Source organism: Bubalus kerabau, chromosome 4 (genome assembly GCF_029407905.1).
Source record: "Bubalus kerabau isolate K-KA32 ecotype Philippines breed swamp buffalo chromosome 4, PCC_UOA_SB_1v2, whole genome shotgun sequence".
NCBI classification, from domain to species: Eukaryota; Metazoa; Chordata; class Mammalia; order Artiodactyla; family Bovidae; genus Bubalus; species Bubalus kerabau.
Window position 1 is genome coordinate 40,759,247 of NC_073627.1, and position 17,617 is coordinate 40,776,863.

The 17,617-nt window shown below is 59.3% G+C and overlaps 1 protein-coding gene across 5 annotated transcripts in view; it reads left to right on the top strand.

Annotated features, from left to right (window-relative positions):
* Positions 1-284: 284 nt before the first annotated feature.
* CLUH (clustered mitochondria homolog) overlaps positions 285-17,617 on the top strand; it is a 28,156-nt gene continuing 10,823 nt past the window's right edge. For 2 of the 5 annotated variants that reach the window (XM_055576906.1, XM_055576904.1), the window contains exons 1-19: positions 3,711-4,635; positions 7,832-8,034; positions 8,983-9,154; positions 10,123-10,266; positions 10,472-10,596; positions 10,678-10,832; positions 10,916-11,041; positions 11,308-11,455; positions 11,619-11,711; positions 12,795-13,489; positions 14,194-14,417; positions 14,514-14,618; positions 14,757-14,857; positions 15,629-15,781; positions 15,887-15,949; positions 16,030-16,274; positions 16,403-16,487; positions 16,607-16,760; positions 16,863-17,002. In XM_055576906.1, coding sequence (XP_055432881.1) covers positions 4,071-4,635; positions 7,832-8,034; positions 8,983-9,154; positions 10,123-10,266; positions 10,472-10,596; positions 10,678-10,832; positions 10,916-11,041; positions 11,308-11,455; positions 11,619-11,711; positions 12,795-13,489; positions 14,194-14,417; positions 14,514-14,618; positions 14,757-14,857; positions 15,629-15,781; positions 15,887-15,949; positions 16,030-16,274; positions 16,403-16,487; positions 16,607-16,760; positions 16,863-17,002 — 3,696 coding nt within the window. In that variant the 5' untranslated portion in view covers positions 3,711-4,070. Of the gene's footprint in view, positions 514-3,709; positions 4,636-7,831; positions 8,035-8,982; positions 9,155-10,122; positions 10,267-10,471; positions 10,597-10,677; positions 10,833-10,915; positions 11,042-11,307; positions 11,456-11,618; positions 11,712-12,794; positions 13,490-14,193; positions 14,418-14,513; positions 14,619-14,756; positions 14,858-15,628; positions 15,782-15,886; positions 15,950-16,029; positions 16,275-16,402; positions 16,488-16,606; positions 16,761-16,862; positions 17,003-17,617 lie in introns of those variants that run through there. The other 3 variants (XM_055576907.1, XM_055576909.1, XM_055576905.1) reach the window with 3 other exon arrangements.

A 17,617-nucleotide genomic window follows, 5' to 3' on the forward strand; every position in this document is an offset into this window, starting at 1 on the left:
GGAGGAGACAGTATGCATTAGCAGTCCTAGACTAGTCTCCACCCAAGGTCAAGGCGCCCGCCCGACGGGCAGCGAACCGCAAGGACGCCTCTCCGTAGCCCCGCCCCTCGAGGGAGCCCGAAGCCTATTTCTCTCCAAAGACAGGGCGCGTTCCCTTTAAGGCGTTCCAGAAAGTCACCGCGTTGGTACCCAGAGAACGAGGCGTGGCATATTTTGTCCCTCGCGGGCCTTCGTGGGCCGGGCCGGGCGCGAGGGCGGGGCAGAGAAGCGCCGGTGGGGTCAAAGGCTACAGCGCGTAACCACGTGGGCCGGTGACTCCGTCCTTCCCGCAGCGGCAGCGGCGCGCAGGGCACTTGGGTTAGTGGCGCGGCGGGCGGCGCGGATAGCCGAGGCGGACGCCGGCTTCCGCCGCCATGGTCATCAAAACGGACGAGTTGCCGGCAGCAGCCCCGGCGGACAGCGCTCGGGAGCCCAGCCCGCAGGCCGGTGGCAAGGGGCGGCCAGGCGCGGCGGGTGAGTGGGGCCGGGGCCAGGGGGCAGCCGGGCGGGAGGCTAGACTGGGCCGAGTGCGCGGGTGGGTTTGGGGTGGCGCGGGGACCGCTGCCTTTTCTCCGCGCCTGACCGGGTCGCATCTCGCCGAGCCCTCCACCGGGCGCCCCCGCCCTGAAGGTCACCTTCACTGTCGCCCCCGGCTGCGGCCCGGACTTGACACACGTGGGATCCCGGGAAGGGCAGCGGCGGCGAACACACGCGTGCCAGATCGTGGGGACACGTGCGCGCACACGCGGTTTCGGGGTGCGCCGGCTGCGCAGATCGGTGGACTCGGCGGCCCCACCCCCTACGTGCCCGGGCTTGGGGAACTCCCCCGACTGGGGTCACTTGACACTTGCTCCGTCTAGCACCCCCTTGCCGTCAGGATCCCTAGCGTTCCCTGTGCACCCGGCTGCAGCCTTGTGAGTTCGGCTCAGCTTGGGACTTCTCAGGCTTAGTCTGTGGGAAGACCGCAAGTTGAGGGTTTGTATTTTGAGAGGGGGTTTCTGTGGTTCATTCCCAGAGGCAAGGCTTTAACCCCTGTTATGCAGACCCTGATCTCCGCCCTGTTAGATGTTGGCCTACTGGGCAGATTTGGAGTGGGGGGTGTCTACCTATGTATGGGGACAAAGCCAAACTCCTTGGCAGGAGGTAGTGTTTGTGCCAGAACTTGATCATTAACCCGCCTTATTGCGAAAAGTGGGTCAGCCCAGAGTTGCTGTTTTTAAGGCAAAGGTCGTCAGCATGGAGTTGATCTCCCAGCTCTTCCCCGTGGAGACTGTGTGGCATTGACTTTGGGAGTGGCTGCAGTTTTTCTCGGGTGGGGACTGCCTCTCTCCCGGGCTTCCTCTGTTCCTTCCATCACATCTTTGACTCCAGCCCTGAGGCCCGGAAGCCCCTTCCCAGCCCCTGGGCTGTCTGCTCCAAATCTTTCTCAGAGCCTCAGAGCTGGGATATGTTCCTCTCTGTCCTGGGTGGCCGTGGGAGTGCGGAACTAACCCTGCCTTCCACTCCCACAACTCTCCTCAAAAGACACTTGTCATCTTCTCCCTCTCCAGCTTCAGTGAGTCAGGATCAGAGCAGGGCTAGATGGGCTCTCTGGCCCTATAACGGGCCACAGACAGGTTTGCTGGTGGTGGGGCATAGGTACTGTGGCAGCCTTGCTGATTGCCTGAAGGCCAAGGTTTGGGCAGAGTGACAAATGCTGATGACTCCAACCTGCCAGGCTTCACCCCAGTGAGGCTCCGTCTGAATCAGTGGAGCAGGCTAGATAAGAGCAGGCTGATTTCCTCTCCAGCAGAGAGACTTGAAGAGATGAAGCGACTTGCCCAAGGTCACACAGCCATTTAGTATTTGGATTTCCAGCTCCTGGCCAGATTGCCAAGGCTGCCTTAGCCTGTCCCAGAGGAGGCTGGGAGAGGCATGTGGGCTGGGCTGGGATGCTGAGAACTCAGGGCTCAGAAGAGAGGAGAGTTGGAGAATTTCTCTGAGGGAACTCTATTTGGCGCAACCTGGGTCAGGGGTGCATCCAGCTAGCTGTTCATTTAGGGGAAACTGGAAGCCTACTAGCAGATGGAACATGGGCTCTCGAACCGTCTGGGAAGTTTGTATAGAGCCAGGACTTGAATTTCAGCCAGCCTGAATTTATTCAAAGAAGGATGGGGCTTTTATGGAGACTCTTCCCAACAGACCCTCACCCAGGTTTCTGACCTCAGAACCCAGCTCTGGAAGACTCTTAGCCCCCTTGAGGAAGTGATCAAGGCCTTTTGTGGAGGGAGGTGGGGGGACCAAGGGTCAGTTGCCTTCTTAGGAATAAAGCTGCTTTTAGGGGTTAAGAGAACAGGCAGGTTTTTCAAGTTCATGGTGGTGTGTCGAGTTCCTTCTTCCTAGGGGAGGATTGCTTGGAGTCCATGCCCGGAGCGGAGGGACAGGGGGCTGGCAGACTGGAGAGGAGCTTGGGGGCTTACGGGAGCTACTGGATGGTACCCCCCAGAGCTCTTCTTTTGGGTGGGCCTGAACAGAGCAACTCAGGGAACACTAGATCCTTCCCAGGCCCTGCAGACCTGATTCTGACCTGGGTGGGGATGGGAAGGAGGCAAGCAGATGCCTACTTCCTTGGGGCCCTCCTTAGGCTGCCTGCCCCAACCCTTTTCTCTTGAAGCCCCAGGTTCCTGGGATGGGATGATCCTTTATAAGGCCTTACTTCCTGCCCGGAGCCTCACCTACAGAGGTTTTGGCTGGGGCGGGGCCTGGCCCTGGCACAGGCACAGTCTACTGAGTGAGGCCATGCCAGGCTGGAGAATGCACACAGGAGCCACTTGGGATGGCTTACATTTCTTTTCTAACTCCTCTCTGCTGCCCATTGGATTCATTTTCTTCCAGGCCAGGGCAAGGCTGTGCTTTATCTCTTCATTCTGGTCTGGCCAGTGAAGACTTGGGGTGGGAGGTGTGCCATGCTATTTGGGCAACCCCTTCCCCTTCTGCAGAGGATCACTCATCTCCTTCCCTACAGCCTAGATCCTGAGGGATTTCCCCCTGGGGTAAGAAGGCATGGTGTGGAGGCTTGGGTATGGATAGAGGAAGGGGTTCCTGTTTACCCAGTGGGAGCTACAGCCTAGGGGGTGGCACTCAGGCCTGGGCTTGGACCTCTGACAGACCTGGTCTTTTCTTGACCTGGCTTGGCTGCCTGTTGCCTCTGCAACCTTGGGCAGCCTGCTTGCTCTTAACATTTTGGAGTCTCAGTTTCCTCAAGTGAGATGGGCTGGTCGAGCTGATGGAGGGACCTGCCATGAACCGGGCCTAGAGTGAGTCTTGGCTCTGTGGTAACCAGGATGGGGATGGTGGAAGCAGCTCCTCAGGGGTCATTGCCAGGCTGCCCCGCCCCGCCCTCCTCTCCAGAGGGTTAGGGCTTGTTTGGGGAGGGTAGTGGGAGCAGAGGGGCCCTGCCTGGCCCTCTGTACCTTCCACTCAGGGTGTGCGAGCCAGAAGCCCTTGGTGGGGGCTGCAGGGAGCCAAGGGCCTGCTGCATGCCAGCCCTTCAGGGCTGTCTGGACAGGACTGGAGCGGAGGGAAGGGGGCCAAAGAGGCCTGACTCCCCGCCCCCACCCTGGTTAGTATGGATGCCGGAGCAGCCCTGCCTGGGCCCTGGCAACAAGTCAGAGGCCCTGGGAAGGCGCCCTGGCGAGGCTGGGCATGTTCCTTCTCTACCACCGCACGGCCTTGGGTCTCTTGCTGCCAGCTCTGTTTTCCCCAGGGGAGAGACTTGGTTTTCTCCCGGCAGCGCAGGGGCTGCTGGGAAGGGAAGTCGGAGCCTGCCAGCTCCTTGGTGGAGCTGGAGGCCGGGGCACCGGTGCAGTTGTCCTCTGGGAGTCTGGGGGCCCCTCCCCCCTCCCACCAGAACGGGTGTCTCCCAGGAAGGGGAGAGCTGCCAGGTCACCTGCAGGGGGCAGCATGAGCCAGAGGCCCCCGCCGGCCACTTGATCCAGGAGGAGGCAGGCAGGGCACTCAGCGGCCACCAGTGGACAGGGAGCGGCAACCTCATGGCCTGGGCCTGGGTCTGCGCCAGCTGTTGCCGGCAGCTGGCGGAAGCGTTCCTGCCCACCCCCACTGGAGTTGGGGCAGAGGAGAGGACCCCCTTGCTGGGCCCTACCCCTACCAGCCAGTCACCGGGGCCCTCGATCTGGAGGGTCCCAGGTAGCCCAGACGCCGGGTTCTCCTGCCCCACTAACTGCTTCACCAGCAGTGACCCCCTTTGGGGGGGATCTGGGGAGGCGGGCCTGAGCCCTGGTGGCAGCTTTACCGGGGGTCCCGAAGCCACCAGGGCCTCCTGGCCCACGGCCGTCCTGGCCGACCTTGAGCAGGATGCAAGGCAGGGGGAGTGTGCCCTTCCCAGGGCTGCCACGGCAGGCCTGGCCCCACTGAAACCCGAAGCCAACCAGAGCTCCAGCCCGGGGCCGACCAGCTGCATGGGGGCCAAGGTGGAGGCGCAGCCCAGAACAAGGGACATGGGCAGTGCCGGGCCTGAGCCGCAGAGCGGGGGGCTTCGCTGCCACGGAGGTCCCGTGAGTCCAGAACCCAGGAAGGGGCGACGGCCGACCACGCCAGGTGGGCTGTGGGGGCAGTGAGCTACCTCTTGTGGGGAGGTCACTGGGCCTTGATCCGGCAGTAGGGAGACCCTCAGGGTCCTTTGGAGGAAAGAGGAAGGGCAGGGCAGGCTGTCCTTAGGGGAATGGAGGCCCCTGGAAACCAGCCACATCCCTTTGAAATCTGGTAGGGCATTGCGTGCCCCCTGGGGGGAACCTGGTGTATAGTACCTGCCTCTTGGGCAGGGTCCCTGGCCAGGGAAGGGGAATGGGAGCTATGACCGCCCTGGCCCTCCTCTGTCCTCTCGACCCAGACTCAGGGAGCACAGGACACCTGTCTAGGTCCAGGTCTCTGACTTCCCGCTTTTGGGGTCTCAGACCTCAAAGCGGCTGTGCCATACTGGGCAGGGGCCCCCTAGTCCCAAAGACTTGTCAGCCAGCACAGCCTTTCTCAAGGACTCAGTTGGGGAAAGGCCGTCAAGTCTATCACGTCTCCTGCTGCATTTTGAAAACTGACCAACTACCACCCATCTCCCACCGCCCTGTTCTGTCTTCATTGTCACGGAGGTGGCCAGGTTCTCCCTTTGGTCTGGCTGCTCACTTTCCAGGGGCTGGGGGTTCACTCAAAGGAGAGGTCCTTGTGGTTCTTTGGGGGAGGAGGATGGGACTGTATCTGAGTGCCTGGTGGTTCTGTTTATCACTAAGTTGAGGGGACGTGGTAAGAGGGAGTGGCTTTTCTCCACGTCAAACACCGCCCCCCCCCCCCCCCCCACCTCGCCGTGTGCCCTTATGTGCCAGGCTTATCTGGACTTTTCTGTGTGGGTAGAGCCCACACAGCTCTGTGGAGGTGTGCCCCGTCCCCGCTCCTCACAGCAGGGTAGGGACGAGGAGGTGGAGTCCAGAGGGGATCGCTGGGGTCCTGAGCAGACCTGGAGGGCTGGTCTATCTGGGGCTCACAGATAAGCACGGGGCCAGTCTGGCTGCGAGGTGGACCCAGAAGGGAAGGGCCGGCGGGCCTCCAGGCAGGCCTCTGTTGTGCTAGAGGGCTTCTGTGAGTTCCTCCTCTGTGCCCCAGGGTTGGGGTGGGGGGTCTCCTCTGTTCCCCCTAGTTCCTGGGGGAGAAATGGAAGGTGTTGTCACCTGCTCCTCCTCTCCCCACATGTGAGTCCATTGCTATTCACAGATGTTAGGCTTTTACAGTCATTAATTCATTAGTTCAGTGCCTTTCTGCTGAGTGGGCAGGACAGAAGGAGAGAGACAGCTGCCAGTGTGAGCAGCCGCCCCAAGTGCTGTCAGGAGTCATTGGTCAGGCTTCCAGCAAGGAGGTTTATTTCACCTAGGCCTTGACGGATGAGTAGGAGCCTGCCAGATGGAGTGGTGTGTAAGGGGCAGCACACCAAAGCACAGGTAGGAGGCAAGATGTGTGGCCTGTTCTGAGATTCCTGAGTAGTCTGGAGTAGCTGCACCTTGATGGAGAGAACGCAGGAGCTGAGAGGGACTTTAGGCCCAAGACGTTTGGATCCTGTAAACAGTGGAGAGTATTAGAACATTCTAAGTGGTACCTTTTTATTGTTTTTGGAAGAGGCAAAATGGCTGTGTTTATTTGATTTGATTTGGGTTTTCATTTACTCATATTAACCATTAATTATGCAGGTTTACCATTAATTGAAGCATTTTATGTTTTTGCTATGGTCACATTTAACATCAACTTAAGAAGCACTTTATTTCAAAAAGCGATTATCTCTAGTGACCAGAATTTCATTCGTGGAAGCACAAGTGTTATCTTTGGATCACATTTAAGCTATTCATCTTAAGGATATGGTCATACCATGAAAATGAAGATTACTTGTCAATTTCGAATATAAAATATGAACAGTTCACGAAGTTGCTCAGAGAATTTGCTCCCTATAGTTTCAGGGTCCTAGTTTTCTCAAAAAACACTCATACATTTTTTTTTCTAAATCATACCCTAAAATAAACACTAGTTAAACAATTGTGTCATACAGAAAGGAAAGTACAGACTTATAAGGAAAAGGTTAAATCACTCTTAATCCTATTCAAGGAAAGCCACTGAATTCTGGGTCTTTTAGTCTTTCTACTGGCAAAGATGTAAATGTGCGTATACACACATAGTTAGGACTAGTACATATACAAGGTGTTTTTGTTTTTGTTTTAATTTTTTTTTTATTGCACTGGGTCTGCATTGCTGCTCGCAGGCTTTATCTGGCGTAATATGTAGCAGACGTTATCTTAGGGGCAGGGGCTACTCGTCATTGTGTTGCTCTCCACTGTGTCACACGGGCTGCTCACTGTGTTAGCTTCTCTTGTTAGCGGAGCGCAGGCTCTAGACGCATAGACTTCAGTAGTTTGTTTGAGTAGTTGCAGCTCATAGGCTCAGTGTTGTGGCACACAGGCTTAGCTGTTCCGCAGCATGTGGAATCTTCCCAGACCAGGGACCGAACCCGTGTTCCCTACATTGGCAGGCGGATTCTTATCCATTGCACGACCAGGGAAGTCCCTGCAATGTTATATTAATTTCAGGTGTACAGCAAGTGGTATTCTTGAAATAGGGAAAATGGCCTGCAGTCATCCTGCAATTAGGTCGGGGTGTGGTGAGGGGCATTTGAAGAGCAGGGGCTGGTTTGTGGAAGATGGTAAATTCCGCTCTGACAAGATGAGTCTGGCAAGGCCTTGAGGATGGCCACATGTTGAAAACCTGGATCGAAGCCTGGATGGGTCACATGAGCTGTGAGGTGGGAGGGCATTTAGAATCACAGATAAGGGTAAGATGGAAATGAGGAGTGGCTGGGGCCCGGAACACCCACAGCTGGACTGCGGGAGAAGTCGAGCTGGAAAGGAAGGGACCAGAGTCTCCATCAGGGAAGAGGGGGAAGCGAATGTGGGGAGTGTTGTTGGAGCCACTTGCATTGGTGACTCTGGGAGAGTTGTCTGGGGGCCTAATCACATGGATGCCAGACGGGGGTCCTGAGGAGAGATGGGAAACAAGTTCCTGGGGTGTGGAGGGTGCAGGCAGGAGCCTGCAGGTGGCCAGAGTGGGGGTGCCGGGAGGAGTTGTGTGCTTGGGGTATGGTGGGCCTGGCACAGGGCCAGGTCTGGGGAGGACAGGCAGACACCATTGTGTAGGGTGCTGCCTACCCTAGCTGGAGGCAGACCTCACCGGTAAGGCCCATCTGACTCAGCCCCCTTGTCCCCTGCAGAGCTGCCTTCAGTCATGCTGTTGAATGGGGACTGCCCAGAGAGCCTGAAGAAGGAAGAAGGGCCTGCTGAACCACCCCGGGAAAACGGGCTTGATGAGACCGAGCCGGGAGAGGAGACCACCGGACAGGAAGTCATCGTCATTCAGGACACAGGCTTTTCAGTGAAGATCCTGGCACCTGGGATCGAGCCCTTCTCCCTCCAGGTAAGATAGCGGAGGGGTGCTGGGGGCCGGGGCCTGTGAGGCGGGATGAGGATGGGGTTGCAGGCAGGAAACAGGGTCCTCTGCCTTCCAAGGTCACTCACGTAGTGGACGTGGGAGTCCAGGTTCAAACTGTTGCCACATTGCTAGGGGCCAGATCCCAGCTGGGACTGCCAGCCCTGTCTAGGGAGGAGTTACAGTAGTGGCTGGCTAGTACTGGGGTCCCAGGCTCCCCAGCGTCGGGTATGTCAACTCTCTGGCTGGAGTTTGACTGTCTGCTTGAGAGAGAGGGGTTTCCCTGGTGGTTCAGGGTTAAGTCTGCCTGCAATGCAAGAGACCCTGGTTTGATCCCCTGGAGAAGGGAATGGCTATCCACTCCAGTATTCTTGCCTGGAGAATTCCATGGACGGAGGAGCCTGGTGGGCTACAGTCCACGGGGTTGCAAAGAGTCAGACACAACTCAGCATCGAACGCTTTTACTTTGGGAGGAGAGAGGTATTGGTCGTCTCCAAGAGCAGAGCCTCCCCAGAGGTCTTGCAAACGGACTCACTGGGGAACCATATGAGGCTTCTTGCATCTTCTGGACCCACAGGCTTGAGCCCCAGGCCACACCTTCCTGAAAGGGGAAGTCATAGGGAGGAGGCAAGATGGCCATTTTCTTTTCCTTGTTCTTACACCTCTGCTCTGTTCAGAGTCTGCAGGAATAGTTGAAGCCTGTGGATTATGAGGCCAGGCTCTGTCCTGCACATGTATACACACCCTGCACACACATGCACACACACACACACAGGTGCAGGTGGGCACAGTACTTATGGGCGGGGCCTGGACTTTAAAATACAAGCCACAAAGGGGGAAACGGTATTTGAAGCATTGATTTTAGGGACCCAGGTGTTTGGGGCTGGGGAAACTGGTATGTTTTCACCAGGGTGGCGGTGGCCTTCTCCTTGGCAGGTCTCCCCCCAGGAGATGGTTCAGGAGATCCACCAGGTGCTCATGGACCGTGAAGACACCTGTCACCGCACCTGCTTCTCATTGCACCTGGATGGCAACATGCTGGACCACTTCTCAGAGCTGCGCAGTGTGGAGGGGCTGCAGGAGGGCTCAGTGCTACGCGTGGTGGAAGGTTTGTCTGGAAGTTGAGCAGCTCCCCAAGGTGGGGGCGGGACACGAGGAGGCGGGGCCAGGTGGCACTCTCCCCACCCCGCCCCTCCCGCTGGCATCTTGGTGTGTCTGTGTCATGGATGAGCATGTAGAGGCTTGGGGCAGTGTTGGACTTGTGGCAACAGGACAGGAGCACAGGTCTGCTTCTCTGGTCCTCTCTGGCACACCCTCCAACTTCAGGGTTAAATATCAGAGTCATGATTTTAAAAAAACAGTAGCAAGCAAGTGCTTGAAATCAGCCCATACAAATTTTATAGCGATAAAAGTTCAGCCTCTTAAGAAAACTGAAGTTTCATGGCTTGTGAAAGTCAGGCCCCTTGTGAAGCAATCCTCTGGCATGATGAGGCTGGTCTATTTGTTAAAAAAGAAAAGATCCCGAAAACTTGGATCACCTGGGGAGAGTGGCACAGAGGTTCCAGGCATGTCACCCAAAGAACGAATGTGGGGGAAAAGTAACTCGGCTGTGCCCAGACTTATCCAATTACGGGTCCTCCCACCTGCCTCTGAAGAGCCCTCATTATGATTTCCTGAAACGTGAGTTGGGGAGCAAGGTTGAGTCCTGTAAATCCTCTGGCTGCCCTTGGGGAGGGCTGACCCGGGAGAACTGGACTGAGCATGTGGGGACAACCTAGCCACTGTGACACTCGTGGACAGAGAATTAGGGGGCTTCTGTGGGCTGCCACGGCCTGTGTGCACTTCCTGAGGTACTTCTTGTGCCCTTTGGCAGAAGGTTCTTTGCAAACAAGGATCCCTGCTGATAGGCAGATATGTGTGTGGAAAGTAGATTTCCAGCCTAGGTGTTCATAAGGGAATCTGCAAGTAAAAGCCTAAAATTGAAAATCAATGCTACCCCTGCTTGTGCTCAGGCTGACTCTCTCCACTGGGGAGGCTGTTGCCCTGGTAACGTCCTGCCCCTCCCCCTCCCCACAGAACCGTACACAGTGCGAGAGGCCCGCATCCACGTGCGCCACGTTCGAGACCTGCTCAAGAGCCTAGACCCCTCCGATGCCTTCAATGGGGTTGACTGCAACTCCTTGTCCTTCCTGAGCGTCTTTACTGATGGCGACCTGGGAGGTGCGGGAGGCGTTGGGGCTGGCGGTTGGGCAGAGGGGCTGGGAGCAAGTTGAATTGGGGCTGATGAAGGGGGCTGGGCCTTCCCTCAGCCTTCCCACTGGAGGGAAGCGGGGCCGGAGGCACCCAGGCCAGGGCCACTTGAGCTGGGGAGCGCGTTGGACCCCCTGGGGCATCGTGTGCTGACCACCAGCCTCGGGTCCCTCAGACAGCGGGAAGCGGAAGAAGGGCTTGGAGATGGACCCCATCGACTGCACACCGCCCGAGTATATTCTTCCTGGGAGCCGGGAGCGGCCGCTGTGTCCTCTGCAGCCCCAGAACCAGGACTGGAAGGTGGGAGCTGGTCTCTGGGGACGGGGGCAGGGGACTGCCCACCAGGAAGCATGGCATACTCATGATCAGCCCTTGGCACAGCCCCTGCAGTGCCTGAAGGTGCTCACCATGAGCGGCTGGAACCCGCCGCCCGGGAACCGCAGGATGCACGGGGACCTCATGTACCTGTTCGTGATCACAGCTGAGGACCGGCAAGTCAGCATCACGGCCTCCACCCGCGGATTTTACCTGAACCAGTGAGTCCCTGTGCGAGCCTGCGGGGAGCCTGCAGGCAGCCGCCTGGGGGACACACGGCACAGTGATCACCCTCTCTTTGCAGGTCCACGGCGTACCACTTCAACCCCAAGCCTGCCAGCCCCCGCTTCCTCAGCCATTCCCTGGTGGAGCTGCTCAACCAGATCAGCCCAACCTTCAAAAAAAACTTTGCCGCCCTGCAGAAGAAAAGGTAGCGCCTCGGCCTGTTGGCCCCTCATCTCCCAGGGTGGGTGACCTGGACGGCCTGGAATCTAGCACTTCTGCCCTGAGAAGTTGGACACGCAGCACCCAGAGCCTCCCGCCCGAGGCAGCAGCCCTGGGACAGGTGGCTGTGGGCCCTTGCTGGACTCTCCAGGGACAGAGCCTTAGTGGGGAGACAGTGGGGCCTCGAAGAACGGGCCCAGGGCAGAGCTCTGAGCTCATTGGGCCACCCCATCTCCCCTCTGCTCGCTGCAGGGTCCAGCGCCACCCCTTCGAGAGGATCGCCACCCCATTCCAGGTGTACAGCTGGACAGCCCCCCAGGCGGAGCACGCCATGGACTGCGTGCGGGCGGAGGATGCCTACACCTCCCGGCTGGGCTACGAGGAGCACATTCCTGGACAGGTGCCTGTGGCCATCCCTGGCTCCTCTCTCCCTTCCCCTGCGGGGCCCAGGCTGGATTCTCAGTGCCTGTAGGGCTGCACAGGGTGGCAGGGGGGTGGGACTGCCCCGAGCAGGTGGTGGGGGCTCAGGCTGAGCTGGCCTATCCCTCCTGGTCTCTGTGTAGACCCGGGACTGGAATGAGGAGCTTCAGACCACACGGGAGCTGCCTCGGAAGAACCTGCCTGAGCGACTGCTGCGAGAAAGAGCCATATTCAAGGTGCCCGTGGCCCCTCAGGCCCGCCAGCCACCTCCCTACTGGTTTTCTGTGGATAAGAGGGAAGCTGGACAAGGGCTTCTGTGGATAAGGGCCTTTGGGGACCTTCCAGGCCATTCTGCCACTTTCTGCCTCCCAGCAGACAACCCCAGCCCCTTTTTCTGGCCTTTCTGAGATTTAGAGTCTGGGGGTGGGGGTTGGGGGCAGGGAGCCACCTCCAGGATGGGCTGAGTGATGCCCATGCCCATTTCCCTCCCAACGCAGCCATATGGGGACCTGGGCACACGTGTCCTCCTGTGATGTCCTCAGTGCTTTTGCTGACAGAGATGAGGAAAAAGCAGTGCTTTCAGGGGGAAAAAAAGCTTTAAAATCTCCCATAATTTTACTAGAGATGATAATGGTAAAGAAATATAAATGTCCTGGGTGCTCACTTTGCCAGGAGCTGGACCAGGTGCCGTGTAGGCTTATAATCTCCCGGACACCTTATAAAGGGCAATGGCGTTTTTTTGGCTGCACTGCTAGGCATATGGGATCTGAGTTCTCCAACCAGGAATGGAACCCATGCCCCCTGCAGTGGAAGCGTGGACTCTTCAGGGAAGGCCCCTGAAGGTCGATACTTATATGTCATCTATAGACATGAAGACAGATCTGAGAGGTGATCCAGCAGAGATCACCTGGCACATAGTTGGTGGATCCCAGACCCACCCAAGTCCTCCTGCCCCCCTGTAATCACTGAGTTCTGCTGTCTCTCTGAGTATTTGATAAAAGTGAAAGTCACTCAGTCATGCCCAGCTCTTTGTGACCCCATGGACTATACAGCCCATGAAATACTCCAGGCCAGGATACTGGAGTGGGTAGCTGTTTCGTTCTCCAGGGGATCTTCCCAACCGAGGGATCGAACCCAGGTCTCCTGCATTGCAGGTGGATTCTTTACCAGCTGAGCCGCCAGGGAGGCCCATAGGTGTTACATTTTTTCTGAACTGGGGTTTCTGGTGCTTTTCCAAGTGTGTGAAACCTTTGTCCTGCTCACCTCCGCCAGCCGCAGGTGCGATGCGGCTCCCTCACCCTCTGACCTCCGGCCCCCAGGTGCACAGTGACTTCACTGCGGCAGCCACGCGGGGCGCCATGGCGGTCATCGACGGCAACGTGATGGCCATCAACCCCAGCGAGGAGACCAAGATGCAGATGTTCATCTGGAACAACATCTTCTTCAGCCTGGGCTTCGACGTTCGCGACCACTACAAGGACTTTGGTGGGGACGTGGCGGCCTACGTGGCACCCACCAACGACCTGAACGGCGTGCGCACGTACAATGCGGTGGACGTGGAGGGGCTGTACACGCTGGGCACGGTGGTGGTGGATTACCGCGGCTACCGTGTCACGGCCCAGTCCATCATCCCTGGCATCCTGGAGCGGGACCAGGAGCAGAGTGTCATCTACGGCTCCATTGACTTCGGCAAGACGGTGGTGTCGCACCCGCGGTACCTGGAGCTGCTGGAGCGCACGAGCCGGCCCCTCAAGATCCTGAGGCACCGGGTGCTCAACGACCGGGACGAGGAGGTGGAGCTCTGCTCCTCCGTGGAGTGCAAGGGCATCATCGGCAACGACGGGCGCCACTACATCCTGGACCTGCTGCGCACCTTCCCTCCCGACCTCAACTTCCTGCCTGTGCCCGGCGAGACGCTGCCTGAGGAGTGCACCCGCGCTGGCTTCCCCCGCGCACACCGCCACAAGCTGTGCTGTCTGCGCCAGGAGCTGGTGGACGCCTTCGTGGAGCACAGGTGGGGCGCGGGCCTGCGGCTGCAGCCTCGGGCAAGGAGGGCAGTGCTGGCATCTGACCCCAGATGGGGGAGGCTTTGGGAAGTGAAGAGGAATGAGCTCTGGGCCCATCACTGTGGCATCCAGCTCCCCCACACAGACAGACTCCCAAGAGCTTCATGTAGATGAGAAAAAGCGAGACCGGTGGCTTTCTACTGAAGTGGTGCTGTGTCCTCAAGAAGCATGTGGACATCTGCTTAACCGTTTTTGAACCTCCCAGTGCCATGGCCCTTGGGTGGGTGGATACAGGTGGGGTCCCTGCTGCTGGCGGTCAGTGCTTAGGGGTCAGCCCATCAAATGTCCCGTGCCAGGAATAATTCTCCCTCTCAAAACACCAGCAGGGTCCCTGGTGCTCTCAGGAGCCCTGGCCTGCATGGTGAGCCAGCCCCCCACCCCCACATACACACCCAACTGTCTTCCTGTCTAGGAAGATCTCCATTTTGCTGCTACCACCTGGTAGAATGGCTGGGCTGGCATGGGTACACATGCATGGACATTGCTCCCTGGACAGGACAGGACGTCCCCGGCCCCAACATCCTTAAGCCCAGCAGGGCAGGAGCTGGGGCCTGGCTCAGGTTCCCCCACGGCCAGCAGGAAGCTGCCGGACCGGTGACCTCCTAGATGCTCCTCTCCCATCCCCTGCTCCACCCCACCCACTGTGCCCCAGGTACCTGCTCTTCATGAAGCTGGCGGCCCTACAGCTGATGCAGCAGAAGGCCAGCAAGGTGGAGAGCCCCACGCCACTGGAGAATGGCGATGGCCTGTCCTCGGAGTCCAAGCCTGACGCTCCGCCAGCGCCCGAGGCGGGAGGCGGGGAGGAGGGCAGCGGTGCCGGTGGCCTGGCCAAGGTGAAGGAGCTGGCAGAGACCATCGCCTCGGACGACGGGACAGGTGGGGCTGCCGGGGAGCCCCCGCCAGGGGAGGCTCGGGCTGCCACCCAACCCGACAGGGAGGTGGGGCAGCTCCTAACAGGCCCTGTCTTCACAGCAGACCCTCGGAGTCGGGAGGTGATCCGCAACGCATGCAAGGCAGTGGGTTCCATCAGCAGCACGGCCTTCGACGTCCGCTTCAACCCTGACATCTTCTCGCCGGGTGAGTGGTCCTCGGGGGCCCCAGTGCTGGGGGCCTGCTTGCCTACCTGAGTGCTGCTGTCTGTCTCTCTGTGTGTCTGTCTGGTGCCCACCTCTCTTCTGCCGTCTCACACCTCCTTGCTCTCCCTCCTGCCCGCAGGAGTGCGCTTCCCTGAGTCCTGCCAGGAGGAGGTTCGGGACCAGAAGCAGCTGCTGAAAGATGCTGCTGCCTTCCTGCTCTCCTGCCAGATACCTGGCTTGGTGAGGGCGGGGTGGGGCAGGGGGTGGCACAGAGGAGGGGCAGCGGGGATTACAGGCTCTGGGGCCTCATTCGCCTCTGGGAACTCGTGGAGCCTTTGCAGGAGTGACCTCAGCCTCCTGACCTGCGAGGCAGACAGGGGCAGTTCTCGTTCCCGGAATAGTGCCACTGACACAAAGGGGCCAAGGCAGGCATCTTGTGCCCTGGGTGCCCTCCCTTGGGGGCTGGCAGCGGGGTTATGGTCCTCCAAAGCCCCGTATGAGGGGATGGCAGACAGAGGGCGTGGGGGCATCTTTACCCACCCCCACCCCCAAGAAGCTTTGTACGGAGTCCCCGTGTGTGTACGGAGGGCTTGCTCCCTGCCGAGGCGGCCCTGAGCTCCGGTGTTGTGCTGGTTCCCCGATCTTTGAGGTGAGCCTGCCGTGCCCGCTGCTCCGGGGCCCACGAGGCAAGGCTCAGTCTCGGTGAAGCCGTGGCTCTGCTCCTTCCTGCGCTGTCACAGGGGAGCCTTGCTGCCCTCCATTGCTGTTTCCCTGCCGGTGGGCCCAGCAGTCCCAGGGTGATGGTGGGCTGTGCAGAAGGCCGGGGATGAGAGCTCACATCCTTACTGCTCACACCCTTTCTTTCCTTTCCTCTTCCTGACTGGGAGCAGGGGGTCTTAGTCCCTTTCTTCCTCAGGGCCCCAGAATAGCGGGAGCCCCCATTGGCAAGACCTGGGGCAGGAGGAGGCGGAGGGCCTGGGCTGGGGGTGCCTGACCTGCTGTAGCCCGCAGGTTAAGGACTTCACAGACCACGCGGTGCTGCCCATGGACGGGGCTACGCTGGCCGAGGTGATGCGCCAGCGTGGCATCAACATGCGCTACCTGGGCACGGTGCTGGACCTGGTGATGCAGAGCCCGGCCCGTGACCAGCTGGACCACATCTACGTGAGTGGTGCCCGGGGCGGCTGAGAGACGGAGGGGGGTCGGGGGGCTAGGCTGGAGGCCTGGAGCCCAACCCAGACACCCCCCTTTTTCTCTGAACCCGTGCAGAAAATTGGCATCGGAGAGCTCATCACCCGCTCTGCCAAGCACATCTTCAAGACGTACCTACAGGTACTGCCGCTGCCTTCAGCCTGGCTCAGGGAGGTGTCGGGGGAGCCCGGGTGGTGACTGTGGTCCCACCTCCCTTGCAGGGGGTCGAGCTCTCAGGGCTCTCGGCTGCCATCAGCCACTTCCTGAACTGCTTCCTGAGCTCCTACCCCAACCCCGTGGCCCACCTGCCCGCCGACGAGCTCATCTCCAAGAAGAGGAACAGGAGGAGGCGAAACCGGCCCCCAGGGGCAGCAGATAACACAGCCTGGGCCGTCATGACCCCCCAGGAGCTTTGGAAGAACATCTGCCAGGAGGCCAAGAACTACTTTGACTTCAGCCTCGAGTGGTGCGTGAGTGGCTGTGGGAGACCACTTGCTTGGGGAAGTGGGAGAGGGGGCCCCCGTGCCTAGGGGCTTGGGTGGAGGGGGGCAGATGGTGCTGGGCTGCTCGGGCCCACCCTCCGCTCCTCCCCAGTGAGACGGTGGACCAGGCTGTGGAGACCTATGGGCTGCAGAAGATCACGCTGCTGCGGGAGATCTCCCTGAAAACCGGCATCCAGGTGGGCCGGGTTCGGAGCGTCCTGCAGGGTCCCCGGGGCCTCGGGTGAAGCTGGTGGGGTGGTACTGGCCATGTGAGCCTGGGCTGAGGCTCCCTGTGGGTGTTGGGCGGGGCCCCCAGATCCTGCTGAAGGAGTACAGCTTCGACAGCCGCCACAAACCCGCCTTCACGGAGGAGGACGTGCTCAACATCTTCCCCGTGGTCAAGCACGTCAACCCCAAGGCCTCGGACGCCTTCCACTTCTTTCAGAGCGGGCAGGCCAAAGTACAGCAGGGTGCGTGCCAGGTGCGGCCGGCGGGGGGGTGGGGGCGGTGGAGAGGGACCTCCAGCCCAAACCCAGGCCAGCCCTGACCTTCTGCCCCCGGGTGTCCTGCAGGCTTCCTAAAGGAGGGCTGTGAGCTTATCAACGAGGCCCTGAACCTGTTTAACAACGTGTACGGGGCCATGCACGTGGAGATCTGTGCCTGCCTGCGCCTACTTGCCCGCCTCCACTACATCATGGGCGACTACGCCGAGGTGGGCTTGTGCACTTTCTGAGGGGTGGTCAGTGGGGCCCTGGGTTGTGTTCTCACCCCACTGGCCCAGCAGGATGGGGGGGGTCCAGGCAGGCAGAACTGGAGCCCTGTCATCCCAGAGATACTGCTTACCTCCAGGCCCCCCAAGGAGGAGCAGGTGGAAACCCTGGGATGTGCTTGCTCTGCCTATACATCCCTCCCCCGCCCCAACAGCTGTGTCCTGGGGAGAGCTGCGGTGCCCGTGGACACAGTGGGAGTGATGCCAGGGCCTTCCTTCCCTTCACAGGGACAAGCGAGGGGCACGTTCTCACTCAGTACCTTGTAAGCGCTCTGGAAGCTGCTCAGGGACTGTGCTGTTGGCTGTACTGTCCCGGGGCCTGGTGGTGTTCACCTGCCTTGTTAGCCCCCAGGTTTGAGGCTGCCCCCGGTGTGGGCACACTGCAGGTGCTCCACTTGCCTCCAGCCATAGGACTCCTTTTTTTTTCACCTGTATATGCCTCCTTGTCGTAGTATGAATATTTTATTTTTAGTACAACTTTAGATTTGTGCATGTGTTTGCATAGACTAAGGCAGTCTTTTAAAATGTGAAGCAGCCTCGGGGTGGGGTGTAGACTTC